The sequence below is a fragment of the Equus asinus genome, chromosome 3, assembly GCF_041296235.1.
Source record: "Equus asinus isolate D_3611 breed Donkey chromosome 3, EquAss-T2T_v2, whole genome shotgun sequence".
NCBI classification, from domain to species: Eukaryota; Metazoa; Chordata; class Mammalia; order Perissodactyla; family Equidae; genus Equus; species Equus asinus.
Window position 1 is genome coordinate 141,674,214 of NC_091792.1, and position 19,299 is coordinate 141,693,512.

General features: G+C 42.7%; 1 protein-coding gene across 1 annotated transcript in view; it reads left to right on the forward strand.

The window, feature by feature from the left end:
* Positions 1 to 19,085, forward strand: part of SEL1L3 (SEL1L family member 3) — a 97,327-nt gene extending 78,242 nt beyond the window's left edge. The window contains exons 18-24 of the mRNA XM_070506110.1: positions 3,085 to 3,175; positions 3,308 to 3,392; positions 4,544 to 4,653; positions 9,443 to 9,570; positions 10,192 to 10,294; positions 10,375 to 10,447; positions 17,911 to 19,085. Of these exons, the coding sequence (XP_070362211.1) occupies positions 3,085 to 3,175; positions 3,308 to 3,392; positions 4,544 to 4,653; positions 9,443 to 9,570; positions 10,192 to 10,294; positions 10,375 to 10,447; positions 17,911 to 18,050 (730 nt within the window). The 3' untranslated portion in view covers positions 18,051 to 19,085. The remainder of the gene's footprint in view (positions 1 to 3,084; positions 3,176 to 3,307; positions 3,393 to 4,543; positions 4,654 to 9,442; positions 9,571 to 10,191; positions 10,295 to 10,374; positions 10,448 to 17,910) is intronic.
* Positions 19,086 to 19,299: the final 214 nt, after the last annotated feature.

The window sequence follows — 19,299 nt, forward strand, 5'->3', positions numbered from 1 at the left end:
GGCAAGAGAAGGAGGCATGCAAAGTTCCAGTTGAAAGAAATTCACCTTTTTGCAATAGAACGGGGGTCCTGAATTCCACTGAGACCCCAGGATTTTTTTATCTTTCCAGTTTGAACTGTTTCAGGCATTGGCAGAAAAGAGCACAGAGAAAATAATATCATTGTTTGAGAAACTGCTCAGAGGTGCCCAAATTCACACTTCATGGCAGGCAGTCGAAGCATTGGTTATTAAGATGTATCGTTATGAAAGTTCTATAAGTGTATGTGCTGAGTCTGAAGTGGGCGGGTGGCAAACGTGCTCCTAGACTCCTTCTTTACTCTAAAGCCCCTCCTCTCCTCATCCATCCCCATCCCCATTAGGACTGCCTGGGGAACAATTTCACTTTAGTGCTTTGGAAATCAAGCTGGAAGCTCTGGCTGGCTTCCTAAACCTTGAGGAAATTCATGCAAGGACACTACAGTTTTGTGGCTTGTCTTTGGGCTTCCTACACGTAGCAAATGCTGAGTAAATGTTTGTTCCATGAATGTAAGGGTAGAAATATCTGTAATTAATACTTGCAGACAGTTTCTGTTGAAACACAATTAAGTGAGAGCAAAGTGCCAGCAGGCTAAATGTGGATAGGGTTTCTGCAGAGGTGTGGCATCTCAGAAGTCTTAATAAGCTGAGAAAGGCTGATCTTCCGTGTTCTAATCCTCACCTATGGTTCACTCTTTGATACATGAAAATAGCTGGTGGTGGTACTGGCATGTACCAGCATCTGATGATCGCTTCTGCAAGCGGGAAAAGAGAGGCGAATTTCTGTTCCTTATTTCTATTGACATTAATGCTTTTAGACATCTCTTTTTGATGGATTCCAGCGCTTCCTCAAAGGAAATGCTCGAGAATTCTATGAAATTTCCTCCCGACTTATACAATAATTAGAAGTGGAAGTCTTCCTTTAAAACTTGTTCCTCTCTTCCCTCCCCCACCACCAAAGTAACTTTAGAGACAAGATATTAGTCTTATAAAATTTATCATAGTGACTCTGTTCGTACAGAGAGTGTCAGCCTCGTGGGTCCCCCCAGAGTCTAGCAGTCTACCCGAATACTGTCTAAGAAAAACTCATTTTATTACATTTTAATAACGTCAAGCCACATTCCATCCAGTTACAGCAGCCGAGGGAGCCAGCCCAGTATTTGACCTTGGGCTGGCAAGTCCACACCATCTGCTTCCTTCATCCACCCCTGTGGGAAACTGAGGCACTGGTGTGAGCCTGAGTGTCCCGAAGACACTCGAGATTATAGACCTTTGGAACAGGACCTGATTGCAAAACGATGGGGACTTTCTGCTGAGCCTCCCTCGCAGGCCCTCCATCTAGGGTCTGCTCTGAGCGTTCTGTCACCAAACATGATTTTTGCAGGTTACGTAAGAAAATGCCTCAGTGTCTTTTATATTGTTCTTGCAGCTGCAGTTGTGGACTTGTTATCTGGCTTGCCTAGGCGGGGGACGCTGCTTAGCCAGCCTCGTCTCTTTAGCATGAGTCATGGCTAATTTGTCGGCTGCCTTGGGCATCTCGGAGACTGAGAATCAGCACGCTCAGCAGCCACGTGGCCAGTGGCCTACAGTGTATCTGATTGAAAGTCTGGCTGTCCTAATGTGACCCTAGCCACCTTTCTCTGTCCCCAGAAGATGGTCTGCCAGAAGCTGCTTTAGCAGTGTAGAAAAGATGATTTCAGAATCTGCCTACCTTATTTTCTCAACCCACCCCTCCCCACCCTTCCATAAACCAGTTCCTAGGTGGAACTAAAATTAAGAAAGTTAGTAATGTCAACTACTTAGAATGAAAAATAAGCTTTAGAAACAACTATTTATGGTTAAAATAAATTTCTACTCACAAACTGGGTAAAACGAAGAAAATGGGGGAAATCAGATAAGTAAAAAGAAGGAAATAAAAATTATTTCCATTCTTACCACCTTGATATAAGTACTGTTTGCATTTTGGTAGATAATTTTTGGGTTTTACTTTTTCTCTGCATTTATGTATCTGTGTGTGTGTGAACATGGTATGTATTCAGTTTTATGTCTGTTTTACCAAAATGGATTTACACTGTTTTTTATCCTGCCTTTTTTTTTTTTTTTTTTACTGAATGGAAAATTTTGCATGAACGTTTTTCTGTTTTTGAATTTTCTTCCACAACAACATTTTTAACAGCCACCTTTGAAAGTGGCTGCACTGCGAGTTAATTTAACTAGTCACTGATTTTCAGATATTTAAGTTGTTTCTGGGGTTTTTTGTTCACATAAACAGCTCTGCTGTGAACTCTGTTGCCACAGAATCTTTGCACATGTCTCTGATTGTTTCTTTAGAATAAACTCTGAGCAGGGGGAACTGTTGGGCCAAGTGGTCTGTGCATTCTTAAGACTCCTCACATTTAACCATTGTCTAATTGGCCCTCCCACTAGCAGCAGTTGTCGGAATATGTCCATTTCCCCAAGCCCTTGTTGTTACTCTATCATGAACTGGGTGCCAATCTTTCAGCAGATGAAAAGTGGTCTCCCATTGTTTTTTAATTACTCAATTACTGGTGGTGTCGAACATTTATTTTTTCATGTGTGTTTTTGGCCATTGGAATCAAAGCTCTCCTTTGCCAAACTTCTAATGCACCACAACAGTTCAGCTTTAATTAACCTTGTTCAGAATCCTAAGCCGCATAAAGCCTTCCACAAAACAGAGGACTCAGAAACACAGGGCTTTTTCTTAATACCATTTATCTCCTCCAAGCGAGGACCGAAGGATTCAAGGACCAACGGCTAGTAGACAACTCCCCAGCCAACACTCAACATACCTTCTGCCAGTAGAGGTAGCTGTTGTACCAACCAGCTCCCCAACCTTATCTGTGAGTTCAGCTTTGAAGATAGGAAATAAATTAGTGCAGGCAGTATTTTTAACAACGGTGTTTATTTAAAAAAAGAAAAAAGAACTCATGATTTTGTGGTTTTAAAAAAACTGCTTATTTGGTGCCCTCTTACATTTAAATATAAAGCTCTCTGTGAGTATTAGTGAGAGCCACTATATGAAATTTATTATTAATCATCTATTTTTAGGCACGAAGCTTTGCTGTATTATGTTTTAGCAGCAGAAACTGGAATTGAAGTGTCACAGACAAATTTAGCACACATCTGTGAGGAGCGCCCAGTAAGTACATGTATTCTTCTTGGAGTAGAAGCATTAAGGTTAAGGATAATGAAGTGGGTTTTATGGAGGCAAAATGAGTCACTTGGCCGAAATATTACTGAATTCACTTTTTCTCCCCCTTCGTCCCCTTAGGACCTGGCCAAGGCATACCTGGGTGTTAATTGCGTTTGGAGATACTATAATTTCTCTGTTTTTCAAATCGATGCTCCTTCATTTGGTATGTATGGAAAAACGGATGCTGAATTGAAGCTTCACTGGTGATTTTAATGTTTAGCAACAGGGAACATCTAACAGCTTTGTGTGAAGTGTGGTATTTCTAAACAATTAGGAAAGAGAGTGAAAAATCTCTGCTATGAAGATCATGACTGAACTCTGCTCTCAGCCTCACGCAATGCAGTCCATTGTCCACCCAATGCTTGAACCCACCAATTCTTCAGAATCAGTGAGAATTCAGAAGAGGAAGCTATTATGGAGAGACTCTCTGGGCCAGTCATTTGCCTTTTTGCCCCCAGGGGTATTTCCTGTCTTCCTCGGCTCTGCTCTGTATGGTGGGGGGCTGACCCTCAGGAGCTACAGTTCCCAGACTGCTTTGCTCTAGTGCCTCTGATTAGTGCCAGCCAATGGGAGGCTCTGGAGGGAGGTTGCAGGATGGGAGAAGGCAAGAAGTCCAAGTATTTCTCCCCTCCTCTCTCTGCTTTGGTCTATGTCTATGGCAATGGCTGCCTGTCCACGGCTCCAGCTCCTGCCTGGTCATCCACCCTCTGGTCTCGGCTGGCTCCCAGCCCGGGGATGATGATAGCGTCCCTGGGCAGCTGATGGCTGATCAGATTACTGATTTCTGGGCTGTCTGTTGTTCCCATTTGCCTTTTCAGCTCTTCCAATACCCTGGTAACCAGTTCACAGTGTTAAAATCCCTCTTTTGAACTACCTGACATGGATTCTCTTCTTCTGATTGGACGTTGAGTGATACATACACTCTTAAAACTTTTTCCTCAGAGGAAAAATAAAATATGTGGCTTAAACAGAGTAAAGAAATACCAGAAATACCCGTCAGTCATCAAACCTAAGCAGCACAATTTCAGATGTGAAATAACCTTGGCCGATTGGGTTGTGCGGTTGCAGACTCTGATTCTCACAAACAGACCCATTTAGGAGAGCTGCCCAGCAAAGCAAAAAATCTGTGTAGAAGGTTTAGCACAAGAGCCATTTTTTTATTTTTTGGTTCCTGACCCACCAAGGAAACCTAAATATGTTTGGTAGTCAGATTCTGGTAGGAAAGTTCTCAACCATGCAAATGGGCCAATTGTTTAAAATGTGAGTCTGAAATAAAACCACTTGACAAATGGACCTGTGCTTTTTGTCCTGCAGCATATTTGAAAATGGGAGACCTTTACTACTATGGCCACCAAAACCAGTCACAAGACCTTGAGTTGTCCGTGCAGATGTATGCCCAAGCAGCACTGGACGGAGACTCACAGGTAAACAATGACAGAAACGAGCTCCGGGGGATCCCCGTTGGTGAGGTCGAAAGGCCTAGAGTCTTCATAAGCCCTCCTGTCTGTATATTTCCACAGCTTACAAAGTCATTTCTCATTCATTTTCACAAGCCCCTCACAACAACTCTACGAGGACGCTAACCATAATGTGAATCTTTATTGAACACCTACCATGTTTTCCACAGCAGTCTTGTGGGGGTGGGGCTTAGCACACCCATTTCATAGTGGAGAATACCAAGACTATGACAGGGTGATAAATTGCTCAAGCCCAAACAATCCCGTAGTAGATGAAGTAGCCAGACCATAAACCCAGGTTTTCTGGCTCCAAGCCCAGGGGTCTTTCTACCAGATTCTCTCAAACTAACTCACCATGTAGAAACTCAAGAAATTGAAAGTGTGGTCAAAATGGGAAGTAGTTTGCTTCTATAGTTGGGCTAATACTTCAGTGACAGGATTTTGCTCTCAGTGACCTTTTTTGGGAAACTCCTCATTTTGGAATATTTTTAGATTTATAGAAAAGTTGCAGGAAGAGTATGTTCATATCTTGCATACCCACAATACCATTATCAAACTAAGAAATCAGCATTGGTTCAGTGCCATTCACTACACTTCAGACTTTATTTGTATTTCACTAGTTTTCCCTCTAATGTCCTTTTTCTGTTCCAGAGTCCCACTCAGGATCTCACATTGCATTTAGTTGTCATATTTCTTTTATCTTCTTCAATCTGGGCCAGTTTCTGTCTTTCCTTGTCTTTCCTGACCTTGTTACATTTGAAGAATCCTGGTCAGGTATTTTGCAGAATGTCTCTCGATTTGGGTCCGTCTTCTGTTTTCTCATGAATAGATTAAGATTACGCATTTTGGGCAAGGACAGCACAGAAATGATGTGTCCTTCTCAATGTATCCTACGAGGTGTACATGATCTCAATATGTCTTGTTACTGATGAGGTTGATCTCAGTCACCTGGTTAACATGGTTTCTGCTCAGTTTCTCCCCTGTAAAGTTATTTTTCTCTTTCTAAATTTATAGGTATCTTGGAGAGTTAGATGTCAACCATGCAAATATCCGATTTCTCCTCAAACTTCTGCCCACTGATTTTAGTATCCTTCGGTAGATCTTGCCCCCTGCAGTCATTCTGTGGTGTGCTAATATGATTCTTTATTTCCCTCATTCCTCCTGGATTTGCCAATGGGAATTCTCCTGTGAGGATCTCAGGGTCATTTTCAGGCTGGAAGTTGGAATGGTTGCATAACCCTCTTATGCAACACGTTCTGGTGGTATGCTTTGGGCACATGTTGGACGAGCAAAAGTTGGAAACTCGCCAGTATTAGTTTTTTTCCAAACGAGGTACTATGTCAGGATGATTCTTTACCTGGGTTAAAGTCCCACATCTCTGTCACTTCATAGCTGTTTGTACATGGCAAGTCACTAAATCACTGGGTCTTCATTTTCCCATTTGTGAACTGGGGATAATACCTCACAGTTTATGAGGATTAAATGAGACGTTTGATGTACAATGTTGAGCCCAGCACTGAGAACACACAATGGACACAGTCCGTTCTATTATTAGTTCTGGAATGAAATAGGAGTTGGTGCTAAAAGGATTTGATCGAGAGCCAAACTAAACTTTCTCACGTGGTATCTGTGACTCAAAATTAGGTCTGGATCATTTTTTTCAATTCCGATTTTTACTTTTTGGAAAGAAAATGTTGCAAAAACATTAAAGGATCATTTTAAAAGAAAAGAAAAATCAAAGAATGCACCCACAGTTCCGTGACGGGCTTTACTCCTTCATGTCTTCATGTTCCCTTCCAGTCCCTGCCCACAGGCAAGCGTATCTCTGTGATGTTACCAAGAGTGTACACACCACTTTCAAAATCCATCTCTTCTCACATACAGTAGGAATGTGGGCATTTTATTCCATAGTCTTTCTAGTTTCTTACCCTTAACCACTGCCTTATATTCCGTTGAGCTGGTAACTCCAATTTATTAAGGTTTATCTTATTGGTGGACATTTATTCTTACATTCGCTAATTTATTCACTGATTTGGCATATGTTTACCCAATCCTGCCATGTCTTAAACATTGCTTAGTGGTGGAGACTTAAGATAAAAAGATAGACAATATTCTTGGCTTCATGGGATTTAGAATCTATTAAGGAAGACGTGGAGGTCATTTCCTACTGTGTTGCAATTATAGCTAGTGCTACAGTGAACGTTTTCATATTTCCATCTTTTAACTCCATTGGAATGATTTCTTTTATTGTCTGTGAGATAGTATTACTGAGTCAAACAGTCTAAATTGTTTTACAGCTGCATAATAACAGTATATTGTCGATTTGCTTTCTGAAAGTGTTTTCCAGTTAATACATCCCCAAGCAGTGGTTAAGTGTGGGAGGATAACTGACATGTGCTCAGCACTGGGTGTTTTTGTGACTTAATTTTGCTAATTGAATAGTTTTAAGTTGATGCTTCCTTATGGTTTTAAATTGCATTTATTTGAATACTAGTGAAGATGGGTACTTTTACCTCAACTTGTCTATGATAATTTACTCTTAATATTTTCTTTTATGTGATTCTTTATTCTTATTCTTTACCTGTTTAACCTATTGGAGTCTTGATACTGATTTTTTTTTTCAGTTTAAATCATAGTTAGTTCTTTTTACGTTTGCCCAATAGATAATGAACCTTAAGCTATTACATTGCACACAAATATTCCCTTAGTCTGTTTTCCTATCTATTTTAACTTGTTATGTTTTCATTGTTCAGAGACTTTAAATTTTTATAAAGCAATGTTTTTCTTTTCTTCTAATACTTCAAGTTTTAAGGGTACCTTCCTTTCAAATATTCCATTCTCTGCTTGCGTGTGTGCATCTTAAAGATACTTAATGATGAGGATCAAGCCTGGCCCTGCCCCAGGAAGAAGCCCAAGGCGTCCTGCCCTACATACCGATCTGTGTCATCCTCTGGGAAGCATAGGACGTCCTGACTTAATCCGATCTGATTCTTATCTAAAGTTATAGGACCACCCAATAACCGGACCCCACCGGCACTGATACCATTTTAATGACTTTTTTTCATGATCTTTCCTTTGTCTAGTAAAGAAATAACTCACATATCTATGCCTTATAAATTTAGAGCTAACCCTCAACACATTGCAGCTCTTACTGCCCATGGGCCCTGTCCCCATGCCTGCAGCTCCTACTGCCCATGGGCCCTGTCCCCATGCCTGCAGCTCCTACTGCCCATGGGCCCTGTCCCCATGCCTGCAGCTCCTACTGCCCATGGGCTCTGTCCCCATGCCTGCAGCTCCTCCTGCCCATGGGCCCTGTCCCCATGCCTGCAGCTCCTACTGCCCATGGGCCCTGTCCCCATGCCTGCAGCTCTTACTGCCCATGGGTCCTGTCCCCATGCTATTCCAGGCTATTCTCTGAATAAAAGAGCACTACTGCCAGACCTCGAGAGTCCAAGAAATCTTTCTTTCGACTCCTCAACTCAGTGAGCCCACATCACTTAATACTTTCATCTATTTAGAGGTTATTTGGCAGCATGACCGAGGTTGAGATTTGAGACGCCAACCCTCTTTGTTTGCAATTGAATTCCAGCTCTGCCTCTTAACAGCTTTGCGACCTTGGGCAAATTCTTTAACCTCTCTGTGCCTCAGTTGTCTCATCTATAAAATGGGGAGAATAATAGTACCCATCTCAATTTGTTGTTATGAGGTTAAGTGAGTGTATATCAAACAGAACAATGCCTCACATATAGCAAGCACCCGGAAAATGTTAGCTGCTGTTATTTTTATCATGATCATTGCATAGGATGCTTGTGAGAGTCCTGGTATATACAACCTGGGGGATGGTGATTTTCATTTAAATTGTTGTCAGTGGCAACTGAAAGTAAAGGTCAAAGGCAGGATATGTCATTAAAACATGACCATGAATTCTTTGAAGGGCAGCAATCCAGGGAAAGTTGTAAAGCCCTAATGGTAAGTAACCGATCGTTTTTTATTTATTTCTTGGTGTGGCCACATGCTCAGCGCGTGATGGACAGTGCATCTCCTCCAGGTAGTATAACAGTTTCCATCCTTTGTGAAGCACCTCTACCCTCAGGCTCTTCACTGTGTTATTTCATTGGACCTGTGCAGCCCAATAAGGCAGTCCTACTTCTGAGGTCAAGAAGAAGGTGTGTAAGAGAGAGCTAGAGGGAAGCATCCCAGAGTGGAGGTCTGTGACAAGAGGAATCATGAGAAGAGGTTTTCCATGCTGGCCTAGGCAACCTGGGGCAACCACCCGCACCCCATTCTGTGCATAAGAGACTCGCTACATGAGAATGTCAGTCACGACTAGTAGCCCCAGCACAAAAACATTTCGTTGGATTTCTGACATGCTGACGATGACCCAGGGCATAATCTGTAAGTGATGGACACTGCCTTCGACTCAGTATTCTGGTTTTGTTGATGATACAAGGGCACGTTTTCCAGCAAGTTCTGTTTTGAGAGAGTGAACAGAGCAGGAAAGGACAGATCTCCCGGTTGACTGGCTTCTGAGCAGATGGGACACAGCATCCTCTGAAACCCTCCTGGTTCTCCTGCAAATAAATTTCTCAGATGCATTTATTTAGGGAAACAATTCATCAATGAAGATGACAAAACCATCTGGCTCCAGGGACTGAAAAAAAGTCGAGAGGTTGTAAAAGTTTACCTTCTGATGCAGGGTTTGTGTCTGGGCTTCATTATAGGGAGCTAATGAGTTTGGTTTGCGGTTTGTTTTCAGGGATTTTTTAACCTGGCCCTGCTAGTTGAGGAAGGTGCTATAATCCCACATCATATTTTGGATTTCTTGGAAATTGACCCAACTATCCATTCTAATAACATCTCCATCCTGCAGGAACTATACGAAAGGTGAGTTCAGAGCCTTGTTAGTTTGGTGGGTTCTGGGGGATCCCCAGTGAGTGGGGTTTGCCTCTCGGTTCAGGTTAGCCTTACTCTTATTTTGTAGTGTCAGTTGCTATAAAAAGGGCTCAGGATTCATTTTGATTAGAGAACACTCAGCTGAACCCATATTTATTTCCCTTTTCTAGTATGTGAGGCTTAAGCTACAGAATGCTTGATCTGAAATTAAAGCGCTGACCAAGCTTTTCCACAAAAGTGGAAAAAATAACATGTCCAATGGAACCATGCTTTTCTGTAAGATAGGGAGGCGTTCCAATGGCTGGACTTTGGACAGACACTTGAACAGAAGTATTGCTCTGCCGGCCCCCATGCTTCAGGCTTCTCCTTGACCTGTTGGCTTTTAATTAAGGACAGGAGTGACCTTCTTCTAAGATTTCTGCCAGGATCCTAGAATTTTAAGGCAGGTCCAAACCCCTTTGAACTGGCTTTAATTCTTTATCTCTCATCTTTAGCGTGCCCATTTGTCCCAAAGCAGAAGGGGGAGAGTTTGAGGATCTGAAAATGTTGGTCATAAGTAAGGCCACCAAAGTTGGCTGACACGTCAAGATGCACTGTGCTTTTTATCTGTAGGTGCTGGAACCACAGTACTGAGGAGTCCTTCAGCCCCTGCGCCCTGGCCTGGCTTTACCTTCACCTACGGCTTATCTGGGGCGCCATCCTGCACTCTGCCCTGGTAGGTACTGTCTCCCCCAGCTCTGCCCAGGGGTCCCTGCCCTTTTTCAGTCATCTGATGCATACTTCTGATGTTTGCAGATCTATTTTCTGGGAACCTTCCTGCTGTCCATATTGATCGCCCGGACCGTGCAGTATTTCCAGTCTGTCTCAGGTAAAGATTTATAAAAAGCCAGGGCAATATAAAAAGGTAGGGATTCTTTTATATATATATATATATATTATATATAAAAATGGGGGGTTACCCCTAGGGGTGCATCATAATCTTTGGCTGATGGAAGGCCCCAATTATTGTTATATTTTTCAAAGTAAGCAAGGCTTTTTTTAAATAAAAAGCTTAAGAAATCAAATTAAAATGTCTTCTCCTATTGAAAATACCTCTGCTATCAAAATTTGACCTCTATGTGCCTTTAAACCTGGCTCTGAGGCCCCCTTCAGGCTGATGTCCTCCTATTTATCCAAGTCAAGGAATCAAAGGTGTGGGGGGATAAACAAGGAATGATGATGAATAAAAATCCTCAGCCCCATGGATTCAGAGGGAGGGTCTAAGGAGGAGCGTAAAGCCAGCATTTCATCTAGTGGGGATTCCACTAGTCACTATTGTTTGCCTGAGCTCATGTTGGGCACTACTTAAGGAGATGGGAGCCCCAGTGGCTTCAATTTGGGCTTAGAGTCCAGGCCTGGCTGCTCATTAGCTGTGTGACTTATGGCGAGTTATTTCACCTTTCTGATCCCCCAATTTCTCGTCCATAAAATGAAGTTATAACAGTAGCTACTTCCCAAGGGTGTTAGGAGGGTTCAGTGAAAAAATTACTCATAAGTCACCAAAAAGACTACTATAGTTAAATGTTAACTACTGTGTTTATCTGGCATATAAAACCCTTTCAACAAATGTTACCTACCGTGTTTATCTCCCCTGTGAGACCATAAACTGAGTCAGAGGAAGGCCTTAGTCCTGTCATTTATAGTATCTCACACTTAGTAGGTGCTTAAATTTGCAAACATCTGTCTGTGGAGAGTTGTAATCTTCCACCATCTTAGATGGCTACAGGAGGACATAATCATTCATGAAGAACATCAGGGACATTTACAAATGGAGAAATTAGGACTGGACATGGCATTTGAGCATTCGCATAGCCATTATTTATGCAGCAGATAATGAAAAGCGAAAGGAGTACATTTCACCACAGATTCGATGGGAGGAGAAAGTCGCCATTGCTAGAGGCTAATCCGGAACGTTTCCCTCTGATTTACCTGAGGAGGTTAGCCAGGAACCGTCAACAGCCCTTCCAGTCTTGATGCCCTGTACTATGCCAGCTTATAAATTGTCCTCATGCAAATTCTGTCCCGTCGCTAAATTTGTTGCCAGGTAGAGCATATTTATTTTGCCTCTCGTCAGTGTTTTCCATTTCAAATTATCTTTGTCATTTTTACTCTGTAGAAATATTGTTATGATTATTACAAATGCAATTCCATTAGAGGAACTGAAAATTGTCTTTATGATTTTATGCCAGCTGGTCGCCATGAAAATTCATGGGCTGGCGGAATTGCTTTTATCAGAAGTTGTCTCTTTTTCTTTCCTTCACATCTTCATTATCAGTCCCTCCCCATTCTCGTCTTCCTGTTCCTCCTGCCCTTTGATATACTCCCCTTTCTATGTACCCTGTGCTCTTTCACACTTTTTCTTCATCTCTTTCTCTTTCACTTGCTTCTTCATGTGTTTCCCTCCTTCCCTCTTGACTAGTCTTAGAGAAGTCTGGATGGGATCTTAAAAATAATTTAATTCTATGCCCTTCATTTTGCAGATGAAGGAATTGAGGCCAAAAGGATGAAGTGGCCTGCCCCAAATTCACAAAAGTCCAAGAAAGGATGTAGGGCAGCAGAATTTCAAACTTTGTCAGACTCACAATACTTTAAAATAGTGGTTACCATCTGTCTTCGACCTATCATCCTCTTACATAAGAAATATTTTGTGGCACGTCTTTTGGTGCCCTGAAATTAAGGATAATTAACCTGCCTACACATATATTTTTTAAAATAATGCCCTAACAGCAATATAAAGGAGGAAAAAAAAGAAACTAATTATAACAAAATAGTATATATTTCAATGTGTAAATTATAGCCCGGGTGCTTCTTAATTTTAATGTGCATATGAATCACTTAGGGATCTTGTTAAATGCAGATCCTACTTCAGTAGGTCTGGGGCTGGGTTCTGAGATTCGACATTTCTAACAAGGTTTCGGGTGATGCTCGTGCTGCTGTCCCATGGGCCATACCTTGAGTCGTAAGGACCTAAAAGTGAAAAAACAAAGTCTCCACGTATTTCCAAAATGTGCCCGCACTGTGGTGCCTACCAGCCCTGTTAGAACTGGTGTTGAGTTAAAATATGGAGTAAATTTTTTTCATAAAGTCCTCAACATAAGTGCAAATTTGTCACTAACTGTGAAATAAGAAGGTACTTCGTCCGAGATTGGGCCATGGGGCAGGGGCAATAGAGGCACAGTAGAACAGGAGAGAAGCTTCTGCGGGGGATTGCTCAGAGGACAAAGTTTCCACCATCAGGATCCCCTGATGCCCCAGTGCTCCAGGTCCCATGACCCGCCCCATGGGCAGGGGGACAATGTAGTGGATGCTGGTGGTAGCCATGGCGTTGGGAAGCAAGCACAATCATGAACTCAAGTGCTGATTGACAGAGGAAAGAGGAACGAGATGGAGAATTAGAAACCTCCCTTAAGTGGCTTTGTGTGAGGATTGTGCTGTAAGTTAGAGATCTTCGTCATTCTGTGATTTGCATTTTTCCAGTCAATTTTTTTAAAATGAATGATTTATGGTCAAACCTTTAAATTGAGCTCTCCATCCGTTTGCGTTCGGCTCTAACGACCTTCATTTTCCTCCTGAGTTTGTATGCTCTGTGATATACCGTCAACATGTCACAGCATTTGCCACATAACATTGTCCCACCTTCCGGAAGGCCAGCCGTGCAGGACAGTAGCTAACACCACAGACTCAGGAGTCAGCCTGCCAAGATTCTGGCCCTGCCGCTAACTGTGTGACCTTGGGCAAAGCAGAGATCGTATATTGCCTCAGTTTCCCCTTCTGTAAAATAGTGGAAATGCTAGTACACCTACTTCCTGTTGTAGTTGAGAGAACCAAAGAAGATAACGCGGTGTAAAGTGCTTAGAACTCAACAAATGTTAACTGGTAGTGCCCAAGGAGTAGTGTCCTCCAGGCCATTTACCTGTACTTAACACGTGGTGACACCAGGTAGCACCTGCTCTCAGGTAGCTTGGTTTATCTCAGTGATGGATACAATCACCAGAGCCTATCGTGCTTTTCTATGCTGCTAGACTCTGTCAAAAATATGAAACTCTTTTTACAGCATCTAAACGAAGACATTGACTAGTCTATCACAAAAAATATCACATATGTCTTTTGTATCCTTCAAGGGAGCTTGTTTTTGACTCCTAGCTTGCATTCCACAGGCCCCTCAGTCTCTTTTGAGGCTGACGCCACCAAGGGTGATACAAAGGTCCCTGGGTCCTGGGTAGCGCTAGGACCACTCACGTGGTCACCAGTCTGATAGCAGAACACACAGTGCCCTGGGCCCACGCTGTCCCTCCAGGGCCAGTGGCTTTGCCGCTTCTCGGTCGCCTAAGAGTCCTATCCTCTTTGCCAAGGCTGTGCACCATTAGCCTTTTTTCTCCCAAGTCTTCCTTTCTCAGGTGGTTGAAGGTGAGGGCTCTGCTGCTGGTACAACCCACAGTGGGGCTCAGCCACTTTCTCAGGCTCCAAAACGCTCCTTTCCCTGCCTCCTTGCATCTTGAAAGCCTTTCTCCCCTCCCTGTGAGGGACGCCAAGTGTAAGCGCCTTAATGGACTCAGGCTTGTGAAAAAACAAAAAACCCCAAAGCAAAGTATGTCTAGAACCATCTCCATTTCGGCCCTGCCACAAATCTCCCCTGAGACAAGAATGCGTGAAGCCTGGCTGGCTGTCCGAAGGAAGGTGAAGAGAAGACTAGGTGGAGAAAATGTCAATGGCCATTTCAGACAACGTCTTACTAGTGTCGGTGCAGACTTTACGTCTGAATAGAAAACACAGGACAGAGCACGCTGTGCAGAGCTACCAGCTCCTGGGTGTGACTCGGTCGCCTTTTAAACCAGTATCAGCCTATTCAAACATTCGTAATTTAAGCCAACTCATCCTTTCTGCCTAAATGATTAGCCTAGTGGTCTTTTAAAAAGAGTAAGATGATACGAACAAGATTAATTAAACCTTTTCCTACTCTTTTCCTGTCCTCTACATTTCTGGTTAATGAGGTTTCTACAAAAATTACAGTAAAATGTCACAAAGTGGTGCTCATGAAAAAAGCAGGAGCCTTAAAGTCAGAGCGATTTAGTGGTGAGATTTTGCTTTTCTCCTAACTCATTACAATTGGCGCCCTCCCAGGATCTCCACTCAGAAGAAGCATTTAAATGACAGGAATCTTGTCCTGCGCCCTGCTAGAGCCAGAGGCCCAAAGGAAGGAGGCTAGATCTTATTCAGAGGATATGATTCCCAGAGCTTCCCCCTCAATCATCCGCTTGCCCCCCATCTTTGCAAACATTCTACTATCTCGAGATTAACCCAGGATATCTCCTCGTGTGCTTCTTTTCTTTATGCTCCCATCTGGTCAACTGGCAAGTAGACATTTTTCCTTCAAGCGTCCACAACAGAGGTCAACAAACTTTTTCTGCAAAGGGCCAGATAATAAACATTTTGGCTTCGAGGGCCATCTCTGTCGCAATGACTCAACTTTCCTTATAGTGTGAAAGCAGCCATTGACAATACATGAAAACGAATGGTGTGGCTGGTTTCCAATAAACTTTACTCTGGACGTGACAATTTGAATCTCATGTTTTTCACATGTCACAAAATATCACTCTTCTGTTGATTTTTGTTCAACCATTTAAAAATGTAAAAACCATCCTTAGATTTTCAGCCACACAAAAACAGGCAGCAAGCTACATTTGGCCCATGGGCTGCAGTCTGCCAACCCCTGGTCCACACCACTCAGAGCCAGGTCTTGATTATTCTCACTAATGCACAGAAAATGGTCCCCCAAGCAGCAGGTAATCCAAAAATCATTTCTATTATGCTCTGGAACACGCTCTGTAATTTTTTAAGCAGCACGCTTATTTTCCTGTTACCTTGATTCTAGTTGGTCCTCAAATTAACACACATCCCAGGTGAGCAGAGAGAAGGAGGCCACTTTAAAATTACCATGGGCTGTGGGGGGCTTGTGCATTGATCGCAGACCCTTAGTGGAAGGGGGAGGGTTCTCACGTGGATAATAACAAACATGCTGTAGAAACATTGAGCATTCTTATTATGCTCTTACAAGAAAATTTAAATCGTGGCAATGCTAATTATGCATTCCTTCTACATTTACACATTGGCACTTTTTTGTTTTAATCAGAAAACTGATTGCTGATTTATCTTGTTACCATGGTGATTTAAACATTTCCCTGAGCTTGAAAAGGAAAAATACATGCCTTAGTACCTCATTAACTTCTTCAGAGATCATCAGAAAGATAAATCCTAGGGCCCAAGGGTGTCTTGAACACCATCTGATCGGAGCCCCTCAATTCACAGAAGAGGAAACCAAGGCCTATGAGATTCAAGCTTTTGGGACTGAAATGTCTGCCGTAATATCTACCCCAAAGTCACCTGTTGGTGGTAGATAAATAAGACTTTCTTAGACCGGGTCTCCTGACTCCAGCAAATGGTCTTTGTGCCCCATCGCTGGACCTCATGCTCCCTGCCATGGGTAGCTCACCTGCCACAGTGATGATTTAACCCAGAAACGCCCCAGCGTTATGCAACACCTTGGGTACCCCCGCCACCACCACTCTCCTGTTCCTTCTGAACAGTCTCTGGATCCACAAGATCTTCAGTGGGTATTGGAAAGGGTTCCTAGGAGAATTCCTTTACATATCCAGAAAAACCAGAGACTTTGGAGCCCATATTGAATGGCCTAGAAAGGCTCCTTGAAGATGGATCTCTTGAAGAGTTTATCTAAAAATCAGATTGTCAACGTATGACTTTTAGATATATGCCAGCATCTTCTTAAAGTCAGTGCATTTCAGAATGGACATTTGGGAATCTTTAAAAATGGTCCCACCTACTGGAAAGTGTATAAGAGTCAAGGATAGCTGAGCTCGATTAAGATCACTGGTTAAAGGCAAACTAGCAGTTGTTGGCACAAACTATGGCCACTGGGCTAGCCACATGTCATTCATCCCTGCCAACTGCTACCCTCATTTTACAGATGAAGAAACTACAATCAGAGATGTTAAGTAACTTGCCCAAGATCACACAGCTGATAAATGGCAGAGGCATGAGACTCCTGAACTTCCTGGCTTCAAGGTTTCTGCAGTTTTCACAGGATATTGGGGCCTAACAGAGATCTGTAGGCATCCCAGAAGCAAAGGCACCAACTTTTTTATCGGTCCTGCAAGCCATGCCCCTGAAATTAATAATAAATCTTAACACATTTTCAGGATAAAATGGGTCACTGGAATTAATAGCTAACATTTGTTGAACACTTGTGCGTCCCAGACACTGTTCTAGGCACTTCATATACGTTAACTCATTTAGTCCTTTTAACAACTCAACAAGGTAGAGATGCTTTTATTTTCCCCATTTTTTAGAGGCAGAAGGAGAGTGGGTAACTTGTCCAAGGTCACATAACTGATAAAGGGCGGAGCAGCTGGGTTCCAGAGCCCACGGTCTTGTTAACCGGGACTCCGCCCAGCCTCAGTACACATGCGGCATATGTCAGCCTCAGCACTGTTGATGTTTGCAGGTGGACCATTCTTTGGTGTAGGGGCCATCCCTGCATTATAGGATGCTTAACAGCATCTCTCGCCTCTACCCACTATACGCCAGCAGTACCCTGCCCTTCAGCTGTGACAACCGAAAATGTCTACCAACATTGCTAATTGTTGCCTGGGAATCAAAATCACGTGCATTTGAAAACCACTAACATAAAATATAAAACTTTATAAGCCTCTCTAATGTTTTGTTTGTTCAATCTCCTTACTAAAGGTAGACTGATAAATAATTAAACCTAGAAGTTATGTTTTCCAAAACGTATACACATTTATTTAAATAAAGTAATTTAAACCAAATTTGGTACATCATCCAAATGGAATAAGAAAGTGAATAAAACCAACACTCCTTTATGATTGATTGGTATAGTTCACAGCTTGCGTTGCATCAACACCATGGGAAAAAAAGAGATATAAGCACAGGAAACACACCAGAGTGTTAGTTTTTTTCTTTTCTTTTTTTAATTAAAATATTTACCTGGAAGCCACAGTATAAATGCAGAGCTTAGAGTCCCAGGATGTCAAAACCATCAAAGGTCTTTGCACATCTATTCCATCCTGCCATTTTACAGAAGGGAGCACCAAAGTTCAAAGAACCTAGATAATGGGTCCAAAGTTGCTTATCAAGTTCATGTCATGACCACTAGCCTAGAAGCATCTCCCTGGCTTGCTAAGGTCCAGGCGTGGTTGTGTGTCCTGCACGCACTGTTTTAAATAATCAGCACCTGTTGTGCATGTGTCTCTGCAGCCACCAGTTCCCGTCCGACACCAGCCCGGGCTTCCCCAGACTCCACCGCTCCCATTGCAAGCCCAGCTGTGACTCCAGCTGCAGATGCCTCCGCTCAGGACCAGCCCACGGTCACTAATAACCCGGAGCCTCGTGGGTGAACTATGCACTCCAGGTCTCTCCAGATGAGAGACAATCCTTTCAACGGCTGGTATTGGGAAGCTGGGGCCACGGCAACATACTGATAAACACCTTAAATGTCTTGTCAACTGGATGCAAATTTTGCACTTGGTGTCTTTTGTTGTTTTTTTTTAAAATTGAATTACAAAGAAGTACCCAGAGCAGACACTGGTTATACCAAAGGTTATCAAACCAATGCAAGGAAGATCCTGATCATAGAGGTGTTGGGGAGGTTGCCAGGGTTATTGCCGACATCCATTCCTGGCGATTGTGTGTATGCCCTGTGGCATATCAGAATCCTTATACACTGAGATGTAATTTAAGAATTTTTAGCGCCTTGTTCTTTCCCTTTTATTAAAGAACAGAAAATTGTGACTTCTCTACCAGTTGGGTAATATTTCAGTACAAGTGTTTGCCACAACCCTGCTCCTCAAAGTCCAATCAACAGATTTCAATTTAACTTCCAAAACGCAGCAGTTCTAAGGCACCTTGAAATACACAGGTTGTGGCCACACATGCAGGGAAGGCGATGGCTTTTGTAAATTGGTTTACATTTTTCTCCTTGAATTTTTCTAAGGTCGTAGTGCTTCCAAATCACTTAATGACATTGTTGGATATGGTTTACTTTTCAATTGCAATCCATAAAATAACACTTAGAAAATTCTTAGTATTTAAGCTTAGTCTTCTCCATGAATTACCCCTTAGAATAGCCTGGCAGCAGTGGGTATGCAGGAAACAAGCCTTTAGCTCATAGTCTCATCCCCAGCCTTCTGCCCCTTCTGCCTGCCTGAGTCCATGAAGGGTGTGTGTGTGTGTGTGTGTGTGTGAGCGCGTGAGCGTGTATCTGTGAAGAAAGGGGGAGAGAAAGGCACAGAGAGAGGGAGAGGAAGGGCAGACCGTCTGCACACTGTATGCTGCTAAGGTAGTAGATAAATCAGTAATGCAATATTGGTCCAAACTACTCTTTGCACTACTTTATTTACAGTAGTAAATAAAAATTATTTTTATACCATTGACTCCTGGGAAGTAGCTTTTTTTTCTTTTTCATAGTTACTGTTGTCATCATCCAAAGTCCTAAGGTCCATGCATTCTCCTCAAGGAGGAAAAGAAAAAGTCCTCTTTACCAGAGGCGTTATTTCTGGTAACCTGTTAACATTTGCAGATACAGAGGTGCCAGGAGGCTCCTCTCCGGGAATCCCGAGCTCCAGGTCTGGCCCCCATGATGTCAGA